The sequence below is a fragment of the Trematomus bernacchii genome, unplaced genomic scaffold (genome assembly GCF_902827165.1).
Source record: "Trematomus bernacchii unplaced genomic scaffold, fTreBer1.1, whole genome shotgun sequence".
NCBI classification, from domain to species: Eukaryota; Metazoa; Chordata; class Actinopteri; order Perciformes; family Nototheniidae; genus Trematomus; species Trematomus bernacchii.
Genome location: NW_022987564.1, coordinates 16,047,528 through 16,068,774, shown reverse-complemented (window position 1 = coordinate 16,068,774; position 21,247 = coordinate 16,047,528). Strand labels below are relative to the sequence as shown.

General features: G+C 38.9%; 1 protein-coding gene across 1 annotated transcript in view; it reads left to right on the top strand.

The window, feature by feature from the left end:
* The window catches only part of cacng7a (calcium channel, voltage-dependent, gamma subunit 7a), a 41,385-nt gene extending 28,571 nt beyond the window's left edge, over nucleotides 1-12,814 (top strand). Inside the window, exons 4-6 of the mRNA XM_034125268.1 lie at nucleotides 1,860-2,000; nucleotides 10,425-10,570; nucleotides 12,299-12,814. Of these exons, the coding sequence (XP_033981159.1) occupies nucleotides 1,860-2,000; nucleotides 10,425-10,570; nucleotides 12,299-12,814 (803 nt within the window). The remainder of the gene's footprint in view (nucleotides 1-1,859; nucleotides 2,001-10,424; nucleotides 10,571-12,298) is intronic.
* Nucleotides 12,815-21,247: the final 8,433 nt, after the last annotated feature.

Genomic DNA, 21,247 nt, shown 5'->3' with positions numbered 1-21,247 from the left:
AAATGTCCTCAGGTAGACACACAAGTCATAACACTGTGGGAGCAGTGTGGGCGAAGTTGCTGAATAAATCATATACTGCCTTTCTCAACATAACCCCCAGTAGGTTCCATTAAAATGTATATGTATTTGGGTATTTTGAGAAATAAATTGTATTATGTAGTAGTATTGTGTCATCATGCTGATTCAGGCCACCCAGGGCCTAGTGGAAAACAGGGTGGAGCCATCAATGAGTTCATTTAATTCCAGGTTTATCAATAACATAGATTACCAGGTTAACATGCTTGTGTGCGCAGCATTTTCTAATTAAGACGTTACCCTTGTTTTAGTAGTAGTAGTGTCATTTTGGTATTTGGAAGTATAGACTCTCTGGGCTGAAGAGAAAGGGGGGGTCAGTAGTCCCTTCTTGTGTTTGACACTGTTGATAGCAGAAGCAATACATGTATCCTAGGTAAAGAGTGTAATAATAGTTACTAACTTTAAAATATTGTTGGCAGTCAGATGTTTGCTTAGTTGCTGTTTGACTTGGTCAGAATTTCTTTTTCTGGTTAAACTCACCCCCATCGATGACATCACTGTCCTAAAACGATACAAGCCTCGATACACGCTTCACCACACCCCGAAGCCTTGGCGCAGTACGTAACATCTCTAGGGTTTAGGACCTTCACACAAACATGCTCCAAAACTCAGCAGCACAGCATTTTCCACTAGATATGATTTGATGTTAGTGTTACCCAACACAATGTGTGATGTGAAAACGTTGTGATTACCCCACTTATCTCTAGCAAGTGTTTCAGGGTCTTTCTTTTTGTTTTTAAAGCAGGTAACGCCACAGTTTTTACCCATTTTCATGGTCTCTCTAGAATTAGCGACTTGGTAATTAACATAGTGGAACATTTAGCAACCGGACATTCTGCTCAGGAATTGGTGGACACCAAATTGGAGTTAAAAGACAATCAAACCATCTAATATGTGCAATAACAAGGAGGTTTATGTTCAAGGTTACTAAACAGTTTGAAATTCACAAATGTGGACTTCCTGTTGTATATACCAAACTATTCTACCACAAACTGAAAATAAACACATTCATGTTTATGCAGAAAATTAAAATAAATAATCATTTAAAAAAAGGTTTCCTTTACGGTACTTGGTTGACTGGCTTTAATCCACATGGATGAACAAGACTCACAATAGAAATTGAGTTAATGACATTTTTTATCGTTATTTATGATTCACTGTTAACATTTTCAAGGTTTCAAGTCTTTTTTTATCCCTGCTGCTTCTAGACTCAAAGCAACAACGTTGACTCATTGAAGGAGGGGATTCTTTTAAATAAATTGTTTAAACAACGGCCTGACTTCAAATGTTAATGAGATTTCTTTTTCAGCAGCATTTTATCGTTCTTTATTAAAGGTGGGGTAGGTAATTTTGGAGAAACCAGCTCGAGTGTGCTAGAATTTGAAAATACACAACCGGAAAAAATCTGCCACTTCCTTACAGAGCCCCTCCTCCAACACACACGAACGCGCACATGACCAATGAGGGCACGAGATAAGTTTGTGCACAGATGGAAGGCTGACAGGCAGGTAGGCCATCCAGTCATTTTAGCCGGGCCGGCTAAAATGATTGGTCGTGCTTTTTACAGTACTACGGCTTCCACAGATGACATTTTTGTATGGATTTTTTGTCAAAGCACTTAAGATATTCATTGCTATCGGGATGTTAAGAGCATTCCATGGAATATAACAAAAAGTGTATCTCGAGCCGGTTTCTCAAACTTACCTACCCCACCTTTAAGTGAATTCAGGTCTTGTTTTTTATTCTTGTTCATCCTTCTCATGTCCTGTCTCACAATCTTCCAGAAATGGTCCGGACTGCCACTCCTTTCCCTATGGTCTCCTTGCTCTTCGTCTTCACCGCCTTCATCATCAGCAACATCGGACACATCCGGCCTCAGCGCACCATCCTCGCCTTTGTTTCCGGAATATTCTTCATACTGTCAGGTACTGTGCACACAGAAGGAACACGTACAAACACAATGTAAAGTGTAAAAGAACATACTCCAGTCGTGTTCACACAGACCTCATATTAGAGCAGATTTTATACTCTGGTGGAACAACAGGCTCCAGGCTTTTCTTGTCACGGTTTGTTTCCATATTTTCCAATTATTCTGCTGTGTCTTGTAGTCTTTGCAAAGCAGCCTGGGAGATAAAGCTCAGTACATAGCGGCTGGAGACTCTGTGGAGAACAAACACATTTTCTAGGAATACAAAATGCTACTTGCTCAGTGAATTCATGCCAAAAGTAAAATTGTGTGGGCTCCATCCAACTAATGGGACAGATGCCCCTCCTGTGAGGAATATATTCCTGTTTTATGGCCAATCCTCCACCAGCTGTTCCCTGAGGTTTATGATCAAGTGATTACACTCTTTTTCTTACCTCACTTTAAATTGCAGGCTTTACAGCTTGGCATGATGATGGGAAAGACTTCAATCTGGTCTTGTTACAGATAATAAGGCATAAGGTATAGCATTGTATAAGATTTTAAAAGGGCTAAGCAGTTTATGGTATTACTTTTGACTGCCCTGACCCCTTAATGTTGGTTGACTTGTTAAATGTATATTATTTTATGTTCTGCAGCAATACAAACATTTGTTTTGTCTTTGTCTGTCCCTGAAGTACAGGGCAATTAGTTTTCATACTTTAATCCATAGCAAATATTCATATTTTAAACATTTTTCCTAAATGTTTTGTGTCAAAATCTAAATGTATAAAGTCACTAGTAAATACATAATTATGTAAAACAAATGTGGATTACAATTTGTACATTTCCAAAATGTAATAGAGTAGAACTATAAAGAATAAAAAGCACTGTGTACTTAAGTACAGCACTTAAGTAAATGTACTTACTTTCCCCCACTGGTTTTGTGGAATTAACACAATTAATTTTTGTGTAAAAATGACCATTCAGTTTCTTTAGATTAGTAAAAAATAACGTTTAAAGGTCTTTCAGAGAAGTCATTTGATAGTTTGTAGATCAAGAAACATAAAGATATAAAGATCAAATCTCATTGAAAACATGTATTCTGCACAATATGCATATTGCTGCATATCATCTGGAAAGCCACAGGACGGTAGACACAGGACAAAAGGTCAAGGTATGTTAAAATACGTTTGTGAAAGTAAATATGGAGTTAAAAAGCAGCAGAGCAGAAGAGAAGCTAGCTTGTTAAAAGTCAGAATTCTTCAAGGTTAATGAAAATGAAAGATGGAAGATTTAGACTCCACTTTTCATTTCCTTTTCCCAGCTGACAGCTTGTCAGACCTTACCTTGTTCTTGCTGCTGGCTGAACAGTGAATGGGATTTCATTCCAAATAATTGCTATCTCCCGAGGAAGCTTCAGGGCAGTAATCATTTGATGTTTCACTGCAGGCTTTTGGTAAAAAGTTAACACTTAAAACAAGTAGTCTTGAATGCGACTTTGTAGTAAAGTTAATAATTAGGTGGTAAAAAGATTTTCTAGGTGACACCTTTTTGCCACTGCAGTTAATAGACTGGACCTCACCGCTTTAGTGCAGTCGAATTCTATTCCATCCACGTAGCTGAAAGTGCTGAGTGGAAAGTCACTGGAGGAAATGTTTGATCACACAATTCTTTTTATAGACCCTCATGGTAGTCTATATAAAAACAGACTTCCCTTCAATGTGTTAGATTGATCAATGCTTCACAACATCTCTCACCCCCTGCCACACTAAGCTTATAGAATATATGTTTCTTTTTGCCAATATGTTCAAATCCGCCTCAGAAATCTCAAAAGTCATGCAGCGGGGAAATGTGCGACATTACAGCAACAAAGGTGCAGTGTAGACAAAAGTCAAAAGGAAAACAGAATGGACTTGCATATTAAATAAAAAGAAAAACACCTAATAAAAAAGTAAGCAGTAAAGTAACAGTAACTTGAAAAGTAAGTGAATAAATGAAAGTATTGAAGAAGCCGGTAACAAAATACATTTGAATCTCAAGTGTAATTGTGAATTAAATTGACTGCACAGAGACTTGACCTCAACCCTGTTCAAAACCCTTAGTATGAGCTGGAATGTGTATGTATGGCCTAGAATCACAGATGGATGCTGTTAATGCTGAAAGGGAGCGAATCTCAGCGGCTGGTTCGAAAATCTCAGCAGCTGGTTCGAAAATCTGATAGACAGCATGAGACAGAAGAAGAATGACATGTTTAACAGGGTATAGTGTTTACGTGTCTACTTATATTCAGCCACCGGGTGTATTTCATTCCCAACTCCCAGGAGAGCTTGCTGGAAAGAGGACTTCATTTTGAGTTTCAATTAATTTGACAGGAAAGAAGTCAGAAGTAATTTGGATTAAAAAGAGAATTTACCAAACTCTGTTGTGTAAATATCAATAAGCAGTGCTGTGAATCAAAATTCCTGTGAGCATGTCCCACATGCACGAGGAAGCATATGAACATGGCTGAGTGGCACAATATATTCAGACCCGGCGCCAAAACAAATCTACAGAGAGGGCTTATGATTTTCATGGGAGGGCACACAAAACCGTCATGTGCCGCGGCCAGTGGCGGCGCCAGAGATTTTCTTTTGGGGGTGCTGTGGGGTAGCTTGACATTTCATAGAGGCTGCTCAAACATGTAAGGTGTCTTCCCATTAAGGTACCGGCGCTACAGTGGAATGTTCTACTGCAACAATCCCCACACATACACAGTACACCCGCGACTGTTACAATGAAGGCTCGATAATCAGCTCACGGCATATAGGTGTAAGCAGGGGTAAAGTGCTCATTTTTTAGCCTGGCCCTCCCTGGTCCTCCCACGGCGCCGGGTCTGAATATATTCCTGCCAATGGTTTTAATTAAACGACAGTCTGCGGTGTTAGAGTGCCAAGAAACATAGCGATGGGCCAACAAAAGGGAAGAAGAAGACTGTTACTTAGTGAACACTGATGTAAACAGTGCCGGTTGTTTTCTTAAATGTGCTAGCATGTTTTTAAAGAACCACATTTGCTATGCCTCAACACAACAAAGAAACATTTTTTTAGGGACAAACAACAACTTTGTAAATGATTGGGTAACATAGTTGGCACACCAAACATGGTTGGAACATTTCTGACAGTATATAAAGGCCAGACAATGCCACATAGAGCAACATTCCATCTTCCTGTTTCACTAAGGATTGGCATTTAACCAAACTAAAGTCCTATCTGTCACGACAGCAGTGGAAGCTTTCACTGAGCTTCCTGTTTAATTTCCATCAGAGTCCTTTTGTGAAGGGGAGTCAGTGAAGCCAACATTGTGACATCACTTCGTCGTGTCGCTGCGGGCAACTGGGTGACGTTTCTGTCCATTTTCCTCGAGTGCAAGGTCGAGCGTTCAGCAGATGAGGCGGTTGTTGGGATTGTGTGGATCTCTGTAGTCTCTGAGCAGACAGGATGACATCACCTTCCTGTTTTAGCCCCTTTTTTTCTCCATGACTGAGCTTTACCTCACAGATGCTAGCTGAGCATGGTGGAGTGCTGACTTCACACCATGATGTCATGGGAATGTCCTCGAGCCAAGATGGAGAAACACACATGCATACAAAAATACACATAGGCAAACAAGAAGATTTATAATGCATATCTAGACTAACATTAGATCAATATAGTTGTACACTAAAAACAGCTAAAAAGGCACTTTGTTCCGTAAAGTAGAAAGACACTATAGAATATTGGTTCATATTTGATTGGTATTCCTTTTCCTATATCATTTGGCTTTATTTAATGTAACCAATTATACATACACAGTCAACTATTCACCTATCGACGCAAGTTTTCAGTAATTCTATACATGAAATCATTGATTTTCAAATGTAATATAAAACGTTTAAATACCTTTTTAATATGATAAGTACGCATAGACATTTCTTTCATTGTATTTTATGTCATTGTCTAAATATGATCAAAATGTTTTTAGTTTAAGAAAAGTTACACAATTGACAATGCAAAAACAACTTTGGCAACAGCATGATGTGAGAACATATTCTTATTTTTAGAAAAAGGGGAAAATGTTAATTGTCTAAAAAACATTAACCATCAATTTCAACATCTAGCAATTGCTAAGCACTTTCAGTTAGAAAACATTTTGTTATCAGAAATATTTCAGTTATAGCACAAAGAAATAATTGAGCTCAGAAATCGATGGTTTTAACCTCTAAGAAAGCAAAAGTACAATGCTCCAAAACGTGTTGTTTTTGCCATAAAAGACAATGTTTTTTAAGGCAGCACTTCAGTTATTTCACACCCAGCAGGGGAGTTATGGAAAACAACTGAAATGACTGCTATTTCTGAATGAATTTGCAGGAAAAACTGTTTTTCTCAGTAGGCATGTGTGTTTTTTTGTAATGAGGAACACTGCCCATCAGTCACAGCGCACCCCGAGGTTAAAACGTGGTTGCTGTGGACCAGCTGTTTTATTCCCCATTCTCGTCTCTCATGTCCTCCAGAAACTTCGCTCCTCCAATTCTGTCTCTGTTATTTTCCTCTCTCTCCATTTGTGCATGTGTGTGTGTGAGCAGTTCAAACACATGTGGGACCCACAGATGAGGGCTGAGATGAGCATTGAGTCACAACACTGCCATCTGATGGCCAAAGAGGAAAGTTGCAACTCTCACATTTTTACAACGAATCTCATGCATGTCTCCTTATGGTTTATGCGTCCCCTGCTTTGATATGCCCTATTTTACACAGCTGTATCTCCCGACAATCTCACCGGTGAGCAGGTTATTCTTATCAAAACCAAATGGTTCTCTGGTAATCTTTTTTTCCTGTTTGTTATAACAGTCCATTTTGTTGTATACGATGCTCCACTTCAGGTACATCCTGAAACGTTTGTGCAAGTACAATGCACACAGTCTCCTTATGAATTTGTTTTTCCTAAAGCCACACTAATAAGATAGGTCTCCTAAGCTGAAATATACATTGTAGCATATTGTATTTGATCAGAATCAGAAACAGAATACCAGCATGTAAAGGTTTCTCAAGTTTGTAATGGTTTATTAAAGGTTTTAATGCTGGTTTATTAAAGGTTTTACTGGTTTATTAATGGTTTATTGGTTCATAAGAAGTTCTAATGTTTTATACAACATGTAAATGTGTCTCAAGATTTTAATGGTTTATTAAAGGTTTGAATTGATTTCAGAATACCTTTGTTCGTCCCACAGAGGGGAAATTTACATTTTTTTACAGTAGTAAAGCGCCAAAGATAGCTTAGTATTAATTAAGAAACATGCATAGAAATATTAAAGATAAGAAGAAATTACACTAAGTCATTAATTTGTGTTCATTTAATTAAAGAAACATACAGTATATAAAGGCACATGTTTCAGTCTAGATGTGCGCCACTTTATGAGGAAAGGGCCCTTAGATTAGATACGTTAAGAATAGTCTAGGCCTTAAACTGGTCTTAGATGGTCAGGTTAAATAAGGTCTGACTAAGCCTGTCTATTGCATAAATATGAAATAATAAAACAGATATTGAAACAGATAGCCTTCTCACCTTACGTAAGGGAAGGACGTTAGACATTTCTACCATTATTTTAAAGAAAATATATATATATATGTGTTAGTCTGGCATTGCGACTTGTTGACATGTATTTTAAAATACATCCACAAACGCGCAGTCAATCCTAGGTCAAATATACAATAAAGAGTATACTGTTTCAAGAAAGAATCTGTCAGTAAAGTATTATTATCATGAAAGATGGTAACAAAAAATGTAGTTGAGGTACCTGCAAATTATTAGACGTTAGGTAACACCTGAAAACCGAATTGAATATTAAAAGATACGAATTGCCATGCCTTAATAAGTGTTTGGTGGCTAACATGTTGGATCTGCAGCGCTGCCATTATTACTTTTGGAGCACATCAGCCCTGCAGAGCCTCAGAGCCTGAGAGAAACCCTGACGCAGAGGCCTAAACTGGCTTAACATATTTTCAAATGAAAGTCTGTGTTGGCTTGGGTTTATTTACTTCATCCCTGTTTGTAGTGTTGTCAGATTATCTATCAGTGATATGTTTTTAGTGAGAAAGAGCTGTAAGGTAATTTTTTAAATGGTAGCATTTTGTGGTGTTGAGTTTCACTGCTGGAGGATTTTGGAGGTCAGCTGCTGTGGTTAGTCTCTCGACAGGCACACTGTTAATGAGGGTGTGTGTGTGACTGTCTTTGTTTATCTCTGTACCACAGCACAGCCTGTTGTTGGGGTTTTCTCAGCCTATTTACAGCACAACAAGGACACGTTATCATTAGTTTCTCCAGCTACAGAGCACACACACACAAGAACAAAGAGACTGAAGGCCCATTGAAATAGGATTAGTAGAACCGGGTAACAACGGTAATGTAACATTAGCCTTGCACCGCCTGCTTTGATTTATAGTCTTTAGGGCAGTTGTAAGGGATTGGACATTAAAAAGATGTGTTATCGTACTTCCTTGTCCTCTTCCTGCTCACTCAGTTGACCACTGGCATCTCCAGTGCTCTTATAAGGTTTGTCTTTAGCATTCAATACTTTTTACTCAGAAAATGCACATGTAACACACATTCAAAAAAGAGGCTTTGAGTGTTCCTGCAGTGATTTTTAATCTTCTCTTTGACCTCCAGGAGGTAGCTTTCGGGAAAAAGACAAAATCAATAGGAAACTGATTTATCAATTAATATAATTTAAGTCGAAAAGACAACCAAGTCTATTGCATTCAGTTGAAATGGCCCTATTATCTCTCGTACACTTGGAGTTAACTTGTTAAATTAGGAAAAGCACAGGGGTAAATAAAACAAATGAGCCATGGCTCATTAAGTGTCCCAGTGAGCCATGTCAGGGAGTTAGCATACACACTGCCAGAGCCCTGGATGCAGTCAGCATTAATGTTATTGATCCAGCTCTGCTTTACCTGCTTTGACAAGTTGCCGCTGTTAAATGGGTTGAAGGCCCAGGTATATGGAGAACTACTTCCTTATCCAACTGCATGCTAATGGGTTTGCCAAAGTAGAGATCAATATACCTCTTCTGTCTCTGATGTTTTGTTTGATTGGAACACTGTTGTGTCTCGTCAAATGTGTTAGTTATGTTTATGTGTCTGTCATTTTCATGTTTTTTCACGTCTGGTCAAGTCTGTTTATTTAGGTTCTTCATCTCTAGTCAGCCTCTGTGTTTATTGTCATGTCTCGTTTTCCATTTCCTGTTTTATTTTGTACTTACCTCTTGTCTTTCATTTCAGGCCCTGTTTCTTCCTCCCCTTGATTGTTTCCACCTGTTCCCACTCACCTCATGTTTAAATAGTCCTGTCTCTCCCCTGTCCTGTGTCAGTTCGTCTTGTTTGTTTCCCCGAATGGTCGTGCCAAGCCTCAGCTCAGAAAAGATCACTTTCACTCACGTCAGGTTTTGATTCTTTTGTTAATTTTGTAGGCTTAAGTTTTTCTTAAGTCTCTACATTCAAGACTCTGTCTCTGGGTCGTGCATTTGGGTTCATCAGTTTGTGTCGAGATCCTGACAAACACCATCTCTCATGAGCTCTTAAGATTCAGTAGAGTGCAGATAGAGTGTATGTAAGGTGAATAGAAGATGTGGTTATTACATGTATTAGTCAGGTGGTTGGTTGGTATGACAGTTAGTCACCTGCCAGGGGATAATCAGGTGAATCCCAGTGGCAACATCTGGGTCTGAAGCAAGCCAACGTCGGAAGAGACTTGAACCTACATTATGTTTAATGGTCAGCAGGAGGCGATTCTCATGGTTGCAAAAAGAAGTCGGATTGTGTAGAAGTCAACAAGAAAATTACCCTACTTCTAACCTGATTTATTCACCTCAGTAAACATTTTGCTTTGTATAATCTCCATCACTTGTTTTAATTATTCTTCAGTAGAGCATGATGTTCATTTTGTAAATCATAGTCACATAAAGAGGAAAAATAGACGATAAAGCGATAGTGCTTCAGGGCTTCTCTACCTTATTACTGACCGGTCACTAACACAGGGCTGTCCTGTCTGGTTGCTTTCTGTTTTTAATGCTTTCATCTTGCTCATCTTGCATTTGCACCTAACACGAAATATTCTGTTACATTTCGGTGGCTTAAAAATGTTTTTCTCCAGTTGTACTTTGTTCCTACCTCCCGTATCACTGCTGGTTCAGATAACCAATATTATTCCAAAGCGAGGTTTCAGAGCTATTGTCCACAAACCAATGTGTGATGTCACAGTGTCCAATTATTTTATACAGTCTATCGTCAGTAAAATCAGCACCATGTAAGAGCTTGTGTTAAAGCCTTTTACAAGAGATTATGGTTTCATCCTCAAATGGGTTGGTGCGTTATCTGTAAACTCTGTATTTGTAGTAATAACAGTATCGATAATGAATGTGTGTGTGCAGGTCTCAGTCTGGTGGTTGGCCTGGTGTTATATATCTCCAGTATTAATGACGAGGTGATGAACCGACCCAGAGAGCCGGAGCAGTTCTTCCACTACCGCTACGGCTGGTCCTTCGCCTTTGCTGCCTCCTCCTTCCTGCTGAAAGAGGTAATCAGACAACCACACACACTCAAACACACACACACACACTCGGATGTTCAAGTAAACACTCAATGAGCAGTTCCCGGTGACACTAATATATACTGATGCTTCACATTTACTGACGCTATGTAACTGACAAAAGAGATAATATGCACACACACAGACACACACACGCAGAGTGTTTGGAATTCAGCGTGGATGTGGACCAGCCACTGCTTAGCAACACAGACTCAAGCATGTGCACAAACACAGACTTACACATTGCTTGCAGCTTGCTGTGATGCAGACTATTTCAGCTACACACACACACACACACACACACACACACACACACACACACACACACACACACACACACACACACACACAAACTCGTTTAAAAAGTGCCTGCGTAGGAGCCCATCGCCCTGCCTGCATCAATATTCATAAATGTTAATAGCTTGAATACTTGAGGGCGGCAGGTCTGTCGAGCACAGCTCCATATGCATCAGAATATTCCTCACTGGGGGGGGGGCTCTGCAACTCCTTCTTCTCCGTCCTTCATCCTCATCTCCTAGCTCCTCACTTATATCTTCCTTTTCCCCACCATCTCTCTCTATGTCCTCTACTTTGATCTTGTCTCTTTAATCTTCAGTTCTGTTATCCTCTGTTGTCCCTCACCCTCTCTTTTCTTCTTCTCTTATCGCGTCCCCTCCTCTGTGTTTTTTTAGTTTTTTAGTTTAGTTCCCCTGTTCCCTTATTTCTCTCCCACTTCATTTGCAGCCTCTCTCGCCCATCTCCCCTTATCCGATGTACCTTTAGTTTGTCTTGTATCTGATCTCCTGTCTATTTCCTTCTTTCTCCTTTCATGCATTCGCCTATTTTCATTATTTCCCCACTTCCCATCTTTTCTATGCTGTCCCTTTATTTTCAGTTCTTTCACTATTCCAATCGTCTCCTCTCCCTGTTTTTATTCTTGTATCGCCTCCATCTCTTTATCCTCTTACCTTCGGTCATCCTTTTGTCTTATCCTCCTCTCTTCTCTTTTATTCTTTGATCTTCCCCTCTCTAATCCTCCATTATTCTTTCCCTTCTCAAATCACCTCAGTTTTTCCATTTCCATTCTTTCTCCCCCTCTGGAAATGTGTATTTATTTTTAGATAAATTAGTGTTTTCCTTCCACAAAGTTGGTGGTGGCTGTGGTGAGAGATGCAATTTGAGAAAAGGATGGATGCAGCAACACACTAACCCTATAACCCTAAACCCTAACCCAGTTGTGCTGATTTGTACGGCTTTATCAGGGACTAGCTCCTAAAAGCAGGAAGCTACATTTTCCAAGGTGCACCTAATTAGCTTGTTCCAGTCTGACATTGTGACACTATACAATTGTAAGGTTAAGTGAAATATCATGATTTTGGCAATACTTAAATTAATATTCTACATTGGTTACTTTATTTAAGTTACGGATGTACATTTTAAAAGGTCTATGTTGAGTTTGGTCTTTACTTGGAACACAAACATAAGTTTTCTGGGTAAAAGTCCTGTGTTTGTTTGATCCACCCCAACGTCCTCATTACAACTTTTGCAGACTTTATTAAAAACACCAAAAACAAATGTCCCCAAAACCTTTTTTCTTGTTTTTCAGGTTAAGTACTCATTAGGAGTAACTCCACAATACAAAATGTGTACTACAGGACATACAGGATATGATATTGCAATAACCCTAGTATCTTTGTGTTTCTCTATGTGTCGCAGGGGGCAGGAGTCATGTCAGTCTATCTCTTCATGAAGCGCTACGCTGAGGAGGAGCTGTACCGGCCTCACCCCGCCCTCTACCGACCCCGCATGTCTGAATGCAGCGACTACAGTGGCCAGTTCCTCCACCCAGACTCCTGGCCCCCCCCCCAGCGGGGCCGCAGCGCCTCCGAGGTCTCCTCCGACATCTCCATCCAGCTCAACCAGACTCCACCTTCAAAGTCGCAACCCAAGGGGGGCAGCAGCTCCCAGCAGACGCCCTCTTCCTCTGGGCCTTCATCAGCTGCCAGCTACCAGCACCAGCCGGCCTCCTCCTCCTCCACTTCCTCCTCCTACCCACACCCCCTCCATCTGGCCGCCACCTCCACCCTACCCAGAGCATCCCATGGCCACCCTCAGTCCCATCCCCACCCCAGCGGACCCCCACCCCAGTCCCTGCCGATGGGGGTGCCACCAGCAGCCGTGCCTCCTCCGCGCTATCACGCGCACATGCGAATGAGTGCCTCGCCATGCTAGGCTACTTAAACAACTGGGGGGGGGGGGGGGAAGAGATTGGTTATAGCTCTTACACACCACACACACAAACACAATTCCTGTATCTACAAAATGTGTGGGAGGAAAGATGCAGCAGAGTGGATGAAGGAGGGAGGTTTAGGGAGATCAAATAGAGGAAAGAAAAAAGAGGGGAGGAGGGGAGGAGAAGCAGGTGGGCGGAGGGATGACTCACTGCTGCTGCTGAGACGAAGACAAAACTTTAAACACGCTGGGAGGGAAAACGGGAGGGGATACGATGATTAGTAGCAACAAGACATTTGTGAGGTTTCTGACGGGTACATACTGCATCATCAGGGCCGTGATACACAGGGTGAAGCAGCACAGGAAACAGGAAGCTGAATCATTTCCACAACTCTGGCCATTCACTAAAACACCAAACATGTGAAGGTATCTGGCTAAAAATGTATTATCCTTTCATCAAACAAGGAATAAGGATGCCTGCTTTAAAAAGATTTTAAGAAAATTTATCAAATATCTTTTTGGAATGTCATCGACATGGTTGGGAAGGTTACTACAGTATGTTACATCTTCATTACCTTTGACCACTTTCTTAACAAATAATGAAACCATCAGAGCAACCCCTGTAAAACACTGACTTATAATTCCAAACAAGACTACAGTGATATAGATTTTGATTATGATAAGGAGTACAGGTGATGGATAAAAAGACAATTCAGAGTGATATTGGTTCAGTTTACTGTGAATGTAAAAATAACGGAACCCAAGAATATTGTCAAATTAGGGCTATCAGCGATGAAATGCCTAATTGTTCATTATTCATGTTAATTAATCCCAAATTAATAACATATTACCCATTTACAATAAACCTTAAAGGTGGGGTAGGTAATTTTGGAGAAACCAGCTGGAGTGCGCTAGAATTGGAAAATACACAGCCGGAAAACATTTTAATCAAAGCACTTAAGATATTCATTGCTATCGGGATGTTAAGAGCATTCCATGGAATATAACAAAAAGTGTATCTCGAGCCGGTTTCTCAAACTTACCTACCCCACCTTTAAATAAAGAAAAATCAATATATTATATATAATATTCATGTCAACATTGAAGTGGACATATATGCTGAAAGAGAAAGATAACTTTTCTTTCAAACAACCATATTTCAAGATGGCATTTGAACACATAAGAACCACATTGTGATTGACCTTTACCCAATTTTTAAATTGTTGATCTCGATCACACCATTATGTTACTCAATGTCACTTTGCTGCCGTCTGTTGACATTAGCTGTAGCTGTTAGCCAAGCACTAGTGTAGCATTACGACTCCATTATTATGTGTCATCGGCTAGCTAACTGCTAGCAGCTAACGTGAATTAGCTCTCCTCCTGCCAATAACAACACAGATGTGTTGTTTATAATGTAGCATTATCAGGGATTCTTTCCCAGTATTGCTTCCCAACCGTGTTCATGAAGAACTGACTGATATGATAAAGAATGTCTATATTATAATAATCCGTAGTTTATACAGTATCACAAATATTATATACACAATCGGAGGTAAACTGTTTATGCATAGAGATTTACACTTTAACTGTATAGAAAGTATTCTTCCCCCTCATGCTGAAACAAAAACGTAATCCCGTACCATGAGGTGTATATATTACAGTATGTTTTAGGTGTTTTAGTTATTACATTTTATAAGCTGTTTGTATTTTAAGAGAGAAGCTTTGGGAGTGAATGTTTAAATGTTGATGGATGAAACTGAGAGACTTTTTAAAGTGCCGTTTGAGGTTGGAAATGTTCTGCGGTCGCGTCAGCAGGATTCTGCAACGTTAGCATTGACTGAACAAGAGGCTGTCCGTGATCATACTGGTTACAATCAAAATGGCTGCCTTGGAGATGCTGTTGCCATGGAAGTGATTTAGGTATGTACATATTGGTATTTGAAAGCAGAACTCTTAAAGCCAGGTTCAGAAATGGAAACCGACTCTTCCTGGTTTTATTTATGATAATATAAGGTTTATATTAAGAACTAGATACTACAGATATGGCACTTTGATGAACACATGCGTACATGGGAGGCAAACTGAAAACCTGAGACAGATGGCTTTGCATTTCAATGTACCTCCTGGTTTAATCTATTATTCATATAAGTAGCTCAGTCTCAATTTATTGGAGTCTACATCTTTTCACTAATATCTGTTGGGTCCAGACAATTCCTTATCAAGTGTATTTCAGAGATCAAGGTTTCATGTCTTGTGATAGAGGAAAGACTATTGTACCATTTGATTGGAAATACCTGGGAATTGTCTCAGCCACTGTAAACTACCCAACATCTTAGCCAAATTGATATTCCAAAAAGCCCCAGGTAAAATAATACTTCTCGCCTTTTTTTTCATCGGCGTTCAATAACCCATATTTAAGTTTTTCGGCTATGTTATCGTTAAAAATGTAAGGGAGGAGGTTGGAAATGTCTAAATCCAGTTTTTGACAGATTGTGACAGAATGATTTACTTAACTGAATACTGAATTGCTACTGTTTCAACTCAAGATCCACTTGCTCGCCTGTTCTGAAGTTGTGACCCAATCTCAAGGCCCTCATCAGCAAATCAATATGAAATTTGCATATGTTGAGTGGCATTTTTTGGGGACATTTAGGATTTTCAGTTTGACTCCCATTGAAGTTCTCATGTTGCACAGTGAATTAAAGTAAGTGACACACTTAAGAAGTTCTTGTTTTTGTAGCATATTAACAATCGTGCCCAGCTTAGGGCATTATTTGTAGCCATTTTTAGACCTACGCGGGAAAATGTTATGCTTACATCCTGTGGTACTGTTAAGAGAAGAACAATGTATCAAATTAACTGCTGTGTTAGCATCTGTTATGAATATTTGCTTTGTGGAAAATAAATAGGAAATCATTTAGCCGCTGAGTATGAGAGCTTTTGCTGATGTTTTGCGATGTTTCTTTTTAATTGCCAAAGCTGAGCATTCATGCTGTGTAGTGAGCACACACACAAGCACGCACACACACACACACACACACACACACACACACATATATTTATGTAGCTGACTTCTGAGGAGTTGTTTTCTGAGACATAAAAATCAGAACCAACAGTGTTTCTGAGGACATCACAGCAGAGACGTACAGTTTTGATGCAGTGAGCCGCTTTCTCAAATGTTTACTTCCTTTACTTCCAGATCCCTAACTGTGATCATGGTGTAAATATTCATACTGAACACACATTACACAGTCTACCTAAGACGTGTTGACATTATCAAGGTAAAGAAATGTTTAAAGTTTACATGTTGAGTCCAATGACATTTGACTGACTCAATACTGGTCAAAACCCGACCTTAAGATTAATGTGACTTTAATTGTTTATTTTTCATAATTTTTGCAAACATGCTATACTGTATGCAGGAGTGTGATTTTTATCTGCCAGCAGTGTTTTGTTAAGTTCAAACCAATAAAGCTTGCCTGGTTCCAGACTCTTATGTATTTGTTTATTATAGTTCATTTAACACACTTGAGAAATATGCATTTGTTACAAGTGCTGAATTCTGTTCTATATGAAATGGCAGCGTTGAGTGGTAATTCAAAAATATTTATCTGAATTAATCTTGGAGCACAACAGAGAAAAAACACTACATTTCTAGTTTAATTTCATATTTCCTCCAAGTGATTTATTTTTATTTTAAAGAATTTTGCATACTTTCTTTGACAAGTTTTACAAAATGGATTGTGGGGGACATACAGTACTTTTGAGCATACAAATACAGAGAGTAATGTAGGCCTGTTATACTGAGTGATATATATTTTACACACTGCTCTGTTTTCTGCACGGACCTCACAGCTGTTCTCACTGTGAATATTGCGTCGCCATGAAAGCAGTTAATAAAATAATATCCAGGGGATGCATGCAGAGCCTCACAACTCTTTTAACTGCACTGTTGCCGGAAATACATTCGCGGAGGATCCACGGACTGGCGCGGAGGACCCATCAGTGTATCCTCGGTTATAGCTCCTCCAGAGAGCCTCCTCGATGCTCAATCCTCGGTCCTCAAAGTGCATTTAGAGAAATGAGATGTCCTTCAACATGGCGCACTGAAACCGGAGGACCGAGAATTCGAGGTGGGGAAATTAGTGAAATGAGAAAGGGCCATAGTGGCTGTAATTGTAGGTGTTATGTTATGGGAGATGAGATTGGGCGGCCTGTTATATAACGCTTCTCAATCCAGTTCGGGGTTGTAAACTTTTATTGAATGAAGGAAGATGGTCTTCGAAATCAAGGGAAATGACTTAAGTTTCATGAAACAATACTGTAAAAGTCTGTGAATATTCCCAAACAGGATTGAAAAGAGTCTTGAATTCATCTTAAGCTTTCAAAAAGGGGTTGTTACTCAACTCCACTTTCAGAAATTAGTCATGATGAATAAAGAAGATGTTTCGTAAGGTAAGTGGATTCAAAGTTTGTTTTTTTGCATACAACACGCAAAGCAATTGTGAGGAAATATGAATTAAAATTGTATTTTAAATGAAATCTTACGCATAAACTGCACATAATAAAAAGTGTTGCAGGTGTTTTCACTAAAGCTAATAAGACTACCTTTCAGCTGCCGATAACCTGAGGTCAGAAGAAAAACCTGCCTGCGGTAACAGGTGCAGAAAATTCTGCTAAATGAGACGACAATCAAGCTTGTTGTTACCTATATGTTCCTGAGAAAAGTCTAATCAGCCTGAACTGAGCACCTGTGTTGGTGCATCATGGGTATTTAGGGGGTGGTAAGAGCAAACAGCTGTTTGCCAAAATGCTCATTGGTAAGAGCAGTGTGTTTTAAAAATGCAGTTTTATTTTGGACAACCTTGTTTTCCATTTATGATTTAGGAAGAGTGACCTTAATAATGTTAAGGTTTGCAAGTTCCTCTCAAACTCGAGTGAGAATGATGTAGCTCTGTCCGCACCACTGATCTCACAGCTGCTCCTATTATTTTAGCAGCAGGAACAGACTGATATGATCAGAGGAGGCAGTAACAAGCACTTTGTGGTGAGAAAGACCTATTTTGACCCCTGGTCAACAATTATTCAGATTGGTTTGATCAGCAAGGCAACTTTTACTAACACAAACTATTGTTAATAGAATTTAAGCCCTGTGAGCCAATAAGGGTCAGCTGTGCAGGCAGAGGCAAATCACGGAGTAATTAGTTGATAGGAATCAGGTGTGCAGGAGCACCAACGCCAGTCAAGGTGCCTACTGGGCAGAAAATGTACTCAAGACATGTTGAGTGTTTCTATGTTGACAGGACCACTGAGTCTCGTATCTGTATTAGTACACAATTGATTTCGTACACATATATTGTAAAAGTCACCAGTTGCATGATGGCAAACCGGGTTTATTGTTCACTATGTGTTAAAGTGTCTGTCTTTCTTAACGCCAGTTCCATTGCCGTTTTAACCAAAAAACACAATTTTAAACATCAAGTCGTTTCGTTGAATTGACAAGTGAAATACAACCAAATATTTTAAACATACTTATTTCAACCCAAACTATCAGTTTTATGCATAAACCTGGAGGTAGGTTAGTTGCAGAAACAGGTTCTGTCTGTAAGCAAAAGCCTATCATTGGCATGTGTACTGTAGGTATTGCATGAAATATAACAATAACTCTTAGTGAGATTACACATAACATAAACTGTTACAGATTTATAATTGTATCATTATTGGATTTGCAATACCATAATGTTGTGTTAAATCAGCTGAAGCTGTGTGGTTACTTGTATTAATGCCAGATGAAAAACATATGGACTTCAGTATAAAAAGCTATATATAATATTCATGTCAACATTGAAGTGGACATATATGCTGAAAGAGAAAGATAACTTTTCTTTCAAACAACCATATTTCAAGATGGCATTTGAACACATAAGAACCACATTGTGATTGACCTTTACCCAATTTTTAAATTGTTGATCTCGATCACACCATTATGTTACTCAATGTCACTTTGCTGCCGTCTGTTGACATTAGCTGTAGCTGTTAGCCAAGCAGTAGTGTAGCATTACGACTCCATTATCCAAACAACTATCCATAACCCAGGAACGAACATAAAATAAACTATGAGCAAGACAAATACTTTTCTTTCTCTCTTTATAGTTTTCACTCACCAAGTTGTCTAAAAAAGTACTTTCCCATACAACTTACTGCATCCTCCATCATGTTGCAAGGCAAGCATGTTTTCTCCAAATAGGGTTAACGTTAACGCCAATCAAAACAAAATGCAAAATCAAAAGTGTAAGAAAACTACTTGGCTAGTTTAATAAATGATCATGCTGAAAATAAATACCGTATATCATGTAGCCTTTTGCGTCCTTAATTCCTATGTGTCCATGAGACCCATGTATGTCCTACTCATTGTGGTGGTCCCTGCTTTGCAAGAACAGGAAATAATTCCAAACTTTTGAAACAAAACTTTACTCTTCTTCCCAACAGTCTTGGTTCATCTTTAAGATACTGCTAAGTTTTCCAGTGCTTGCCATGTTATGACAGTGTCCGGGGTCTTGTGTAATCTGCTGCTGCCTGCTGTGTGACTGGACTCTGAATGTCACTGCAGGTTCTGGCTGACTGGCTTTTACTGTCGCTACAGAGGGGAACTGCACTTCATTTCTAAATGTTTGTCTTGCTGGCCCAGCCATTGATTTCCTCTCCGTCTGTCTTTATTACTCTGGCTCCCCTCTAGTGTATACCGCAGCCACACACACACACACACACTCACACACACACACACTCACACACACATCTTAACCCTCCCCTTTCCCTGAGCCTTCTGATCCACATTGACTATCCGTCTTCGTTTAGATCCCTCCCTGTTCCTTATTAAACCTGTAAAGGCTTGTCTGTTCTGCTTTCCACACTCATTCTTCCCTCCTGGTCACCTCGCTTTCTTGTTTCTTTCTTCGGCCTTGGTCTCCTTTGCTGGAAAGCAACAGAGAAACAGAAAGCATCACAATAGTCTAATGATTATGGCATTAAACAGAAACATATTTTATGAATCTAAGGTTAAATTGAGACCACTCTTATACTTCTTTCCTAAATATTTCATACATACAAGGGTGTCATTTTAAACAGCTTTATCAATAAAACCATTTTAAAATAAAGGCTTTGATTAGCCTCTCTCCAAACCCTGCTGACTGACAGTCAAAGAGTGAACATGTACAACTCTGACTACTTTGATCTTTTTTTTTCCTGCCCCCAGCACTTGGTTTCAGTTGAAAATTATGTTGCTATAGCAACACCTAATGGAATAGCTTCCTAGCAATTTGACTGACATTGAAACATCCACCAATTTGACGGAATATAAGATTTTGTTGTCAAATATGGACACAAATATTTTACATACCCACCAAATTATCTTGTTTTACTCTATTTTCTTATTGTTACGTGTTTGTGATAGTAGTAATAAAGACTTTTGTTTTGATGTGGTGCTTACAATAAATCATTCACTTGTTGATTAATCGGCAAAATGTTGATTTTAGACAATGATATGGATGTTCATTTAATAAGTGTGTTTTATTTAAAATATTGAATTATTAAGAAGTATGCAGAGACAATAGGGGCTGTGGTCTCTGCAAAATATTATAGTCCCCTGCTGGAGTTTATTGCTATTTTTGCGGGGGCCTAATGTTCTAGCACACCCCTGCTTTTCTTTCTGATTGTACCAAATGGTCCACAATGGACTCTCTGTGCTGGGGCAAACCTTTACAAAAGATTTTGAAGATATTCAAGAGAGATGTCAACTTGTTCCATCTGTGGTTACATCAGCAGAAACAATGAGATCCCATAACTCTGTATAAAAAACATTATCAATAAAAGTCTAGGCTAATAAATTAAATCGGACTTTAAATCCTTATATAATGAAGCAGACATTATAGCATTGTATGTACTATTTAATGTATGGGTTGATAACCAAATTACTTTAAAAAACATATAACCACATGAAGTTGCTGGACCAAAAACGAACTATTAACTGTCGACAAAGTATTGTAAGTATTGTAAAATATTGTTTATAGATTCTTTACAAATTATGTATGAACCATTTATCATGGTATTATAAATACTAATTGCAACTCAATAATAATTATCCATTCATCCAATAAATCTAAAGACAGTTTTCAAAATAATTATTAACCATAAACAAGATTAGACAAATATCTGCTCCATTTGTTATGATAATCAATGTTTTATGAGGAATTTCTGGAAGCTTTACCACTGCCATGTATTTAAAATAAAGTATAATTATAGCATAACAAAATAATTAGCATTATTAATGATAATTAATGTGTTAACAGTAAGTAAAAACTACCAATGTATTATATTTACCATTTATGAATAAAAATACCACATTCGCAGACAGTACTTCCGTGACACCCATCC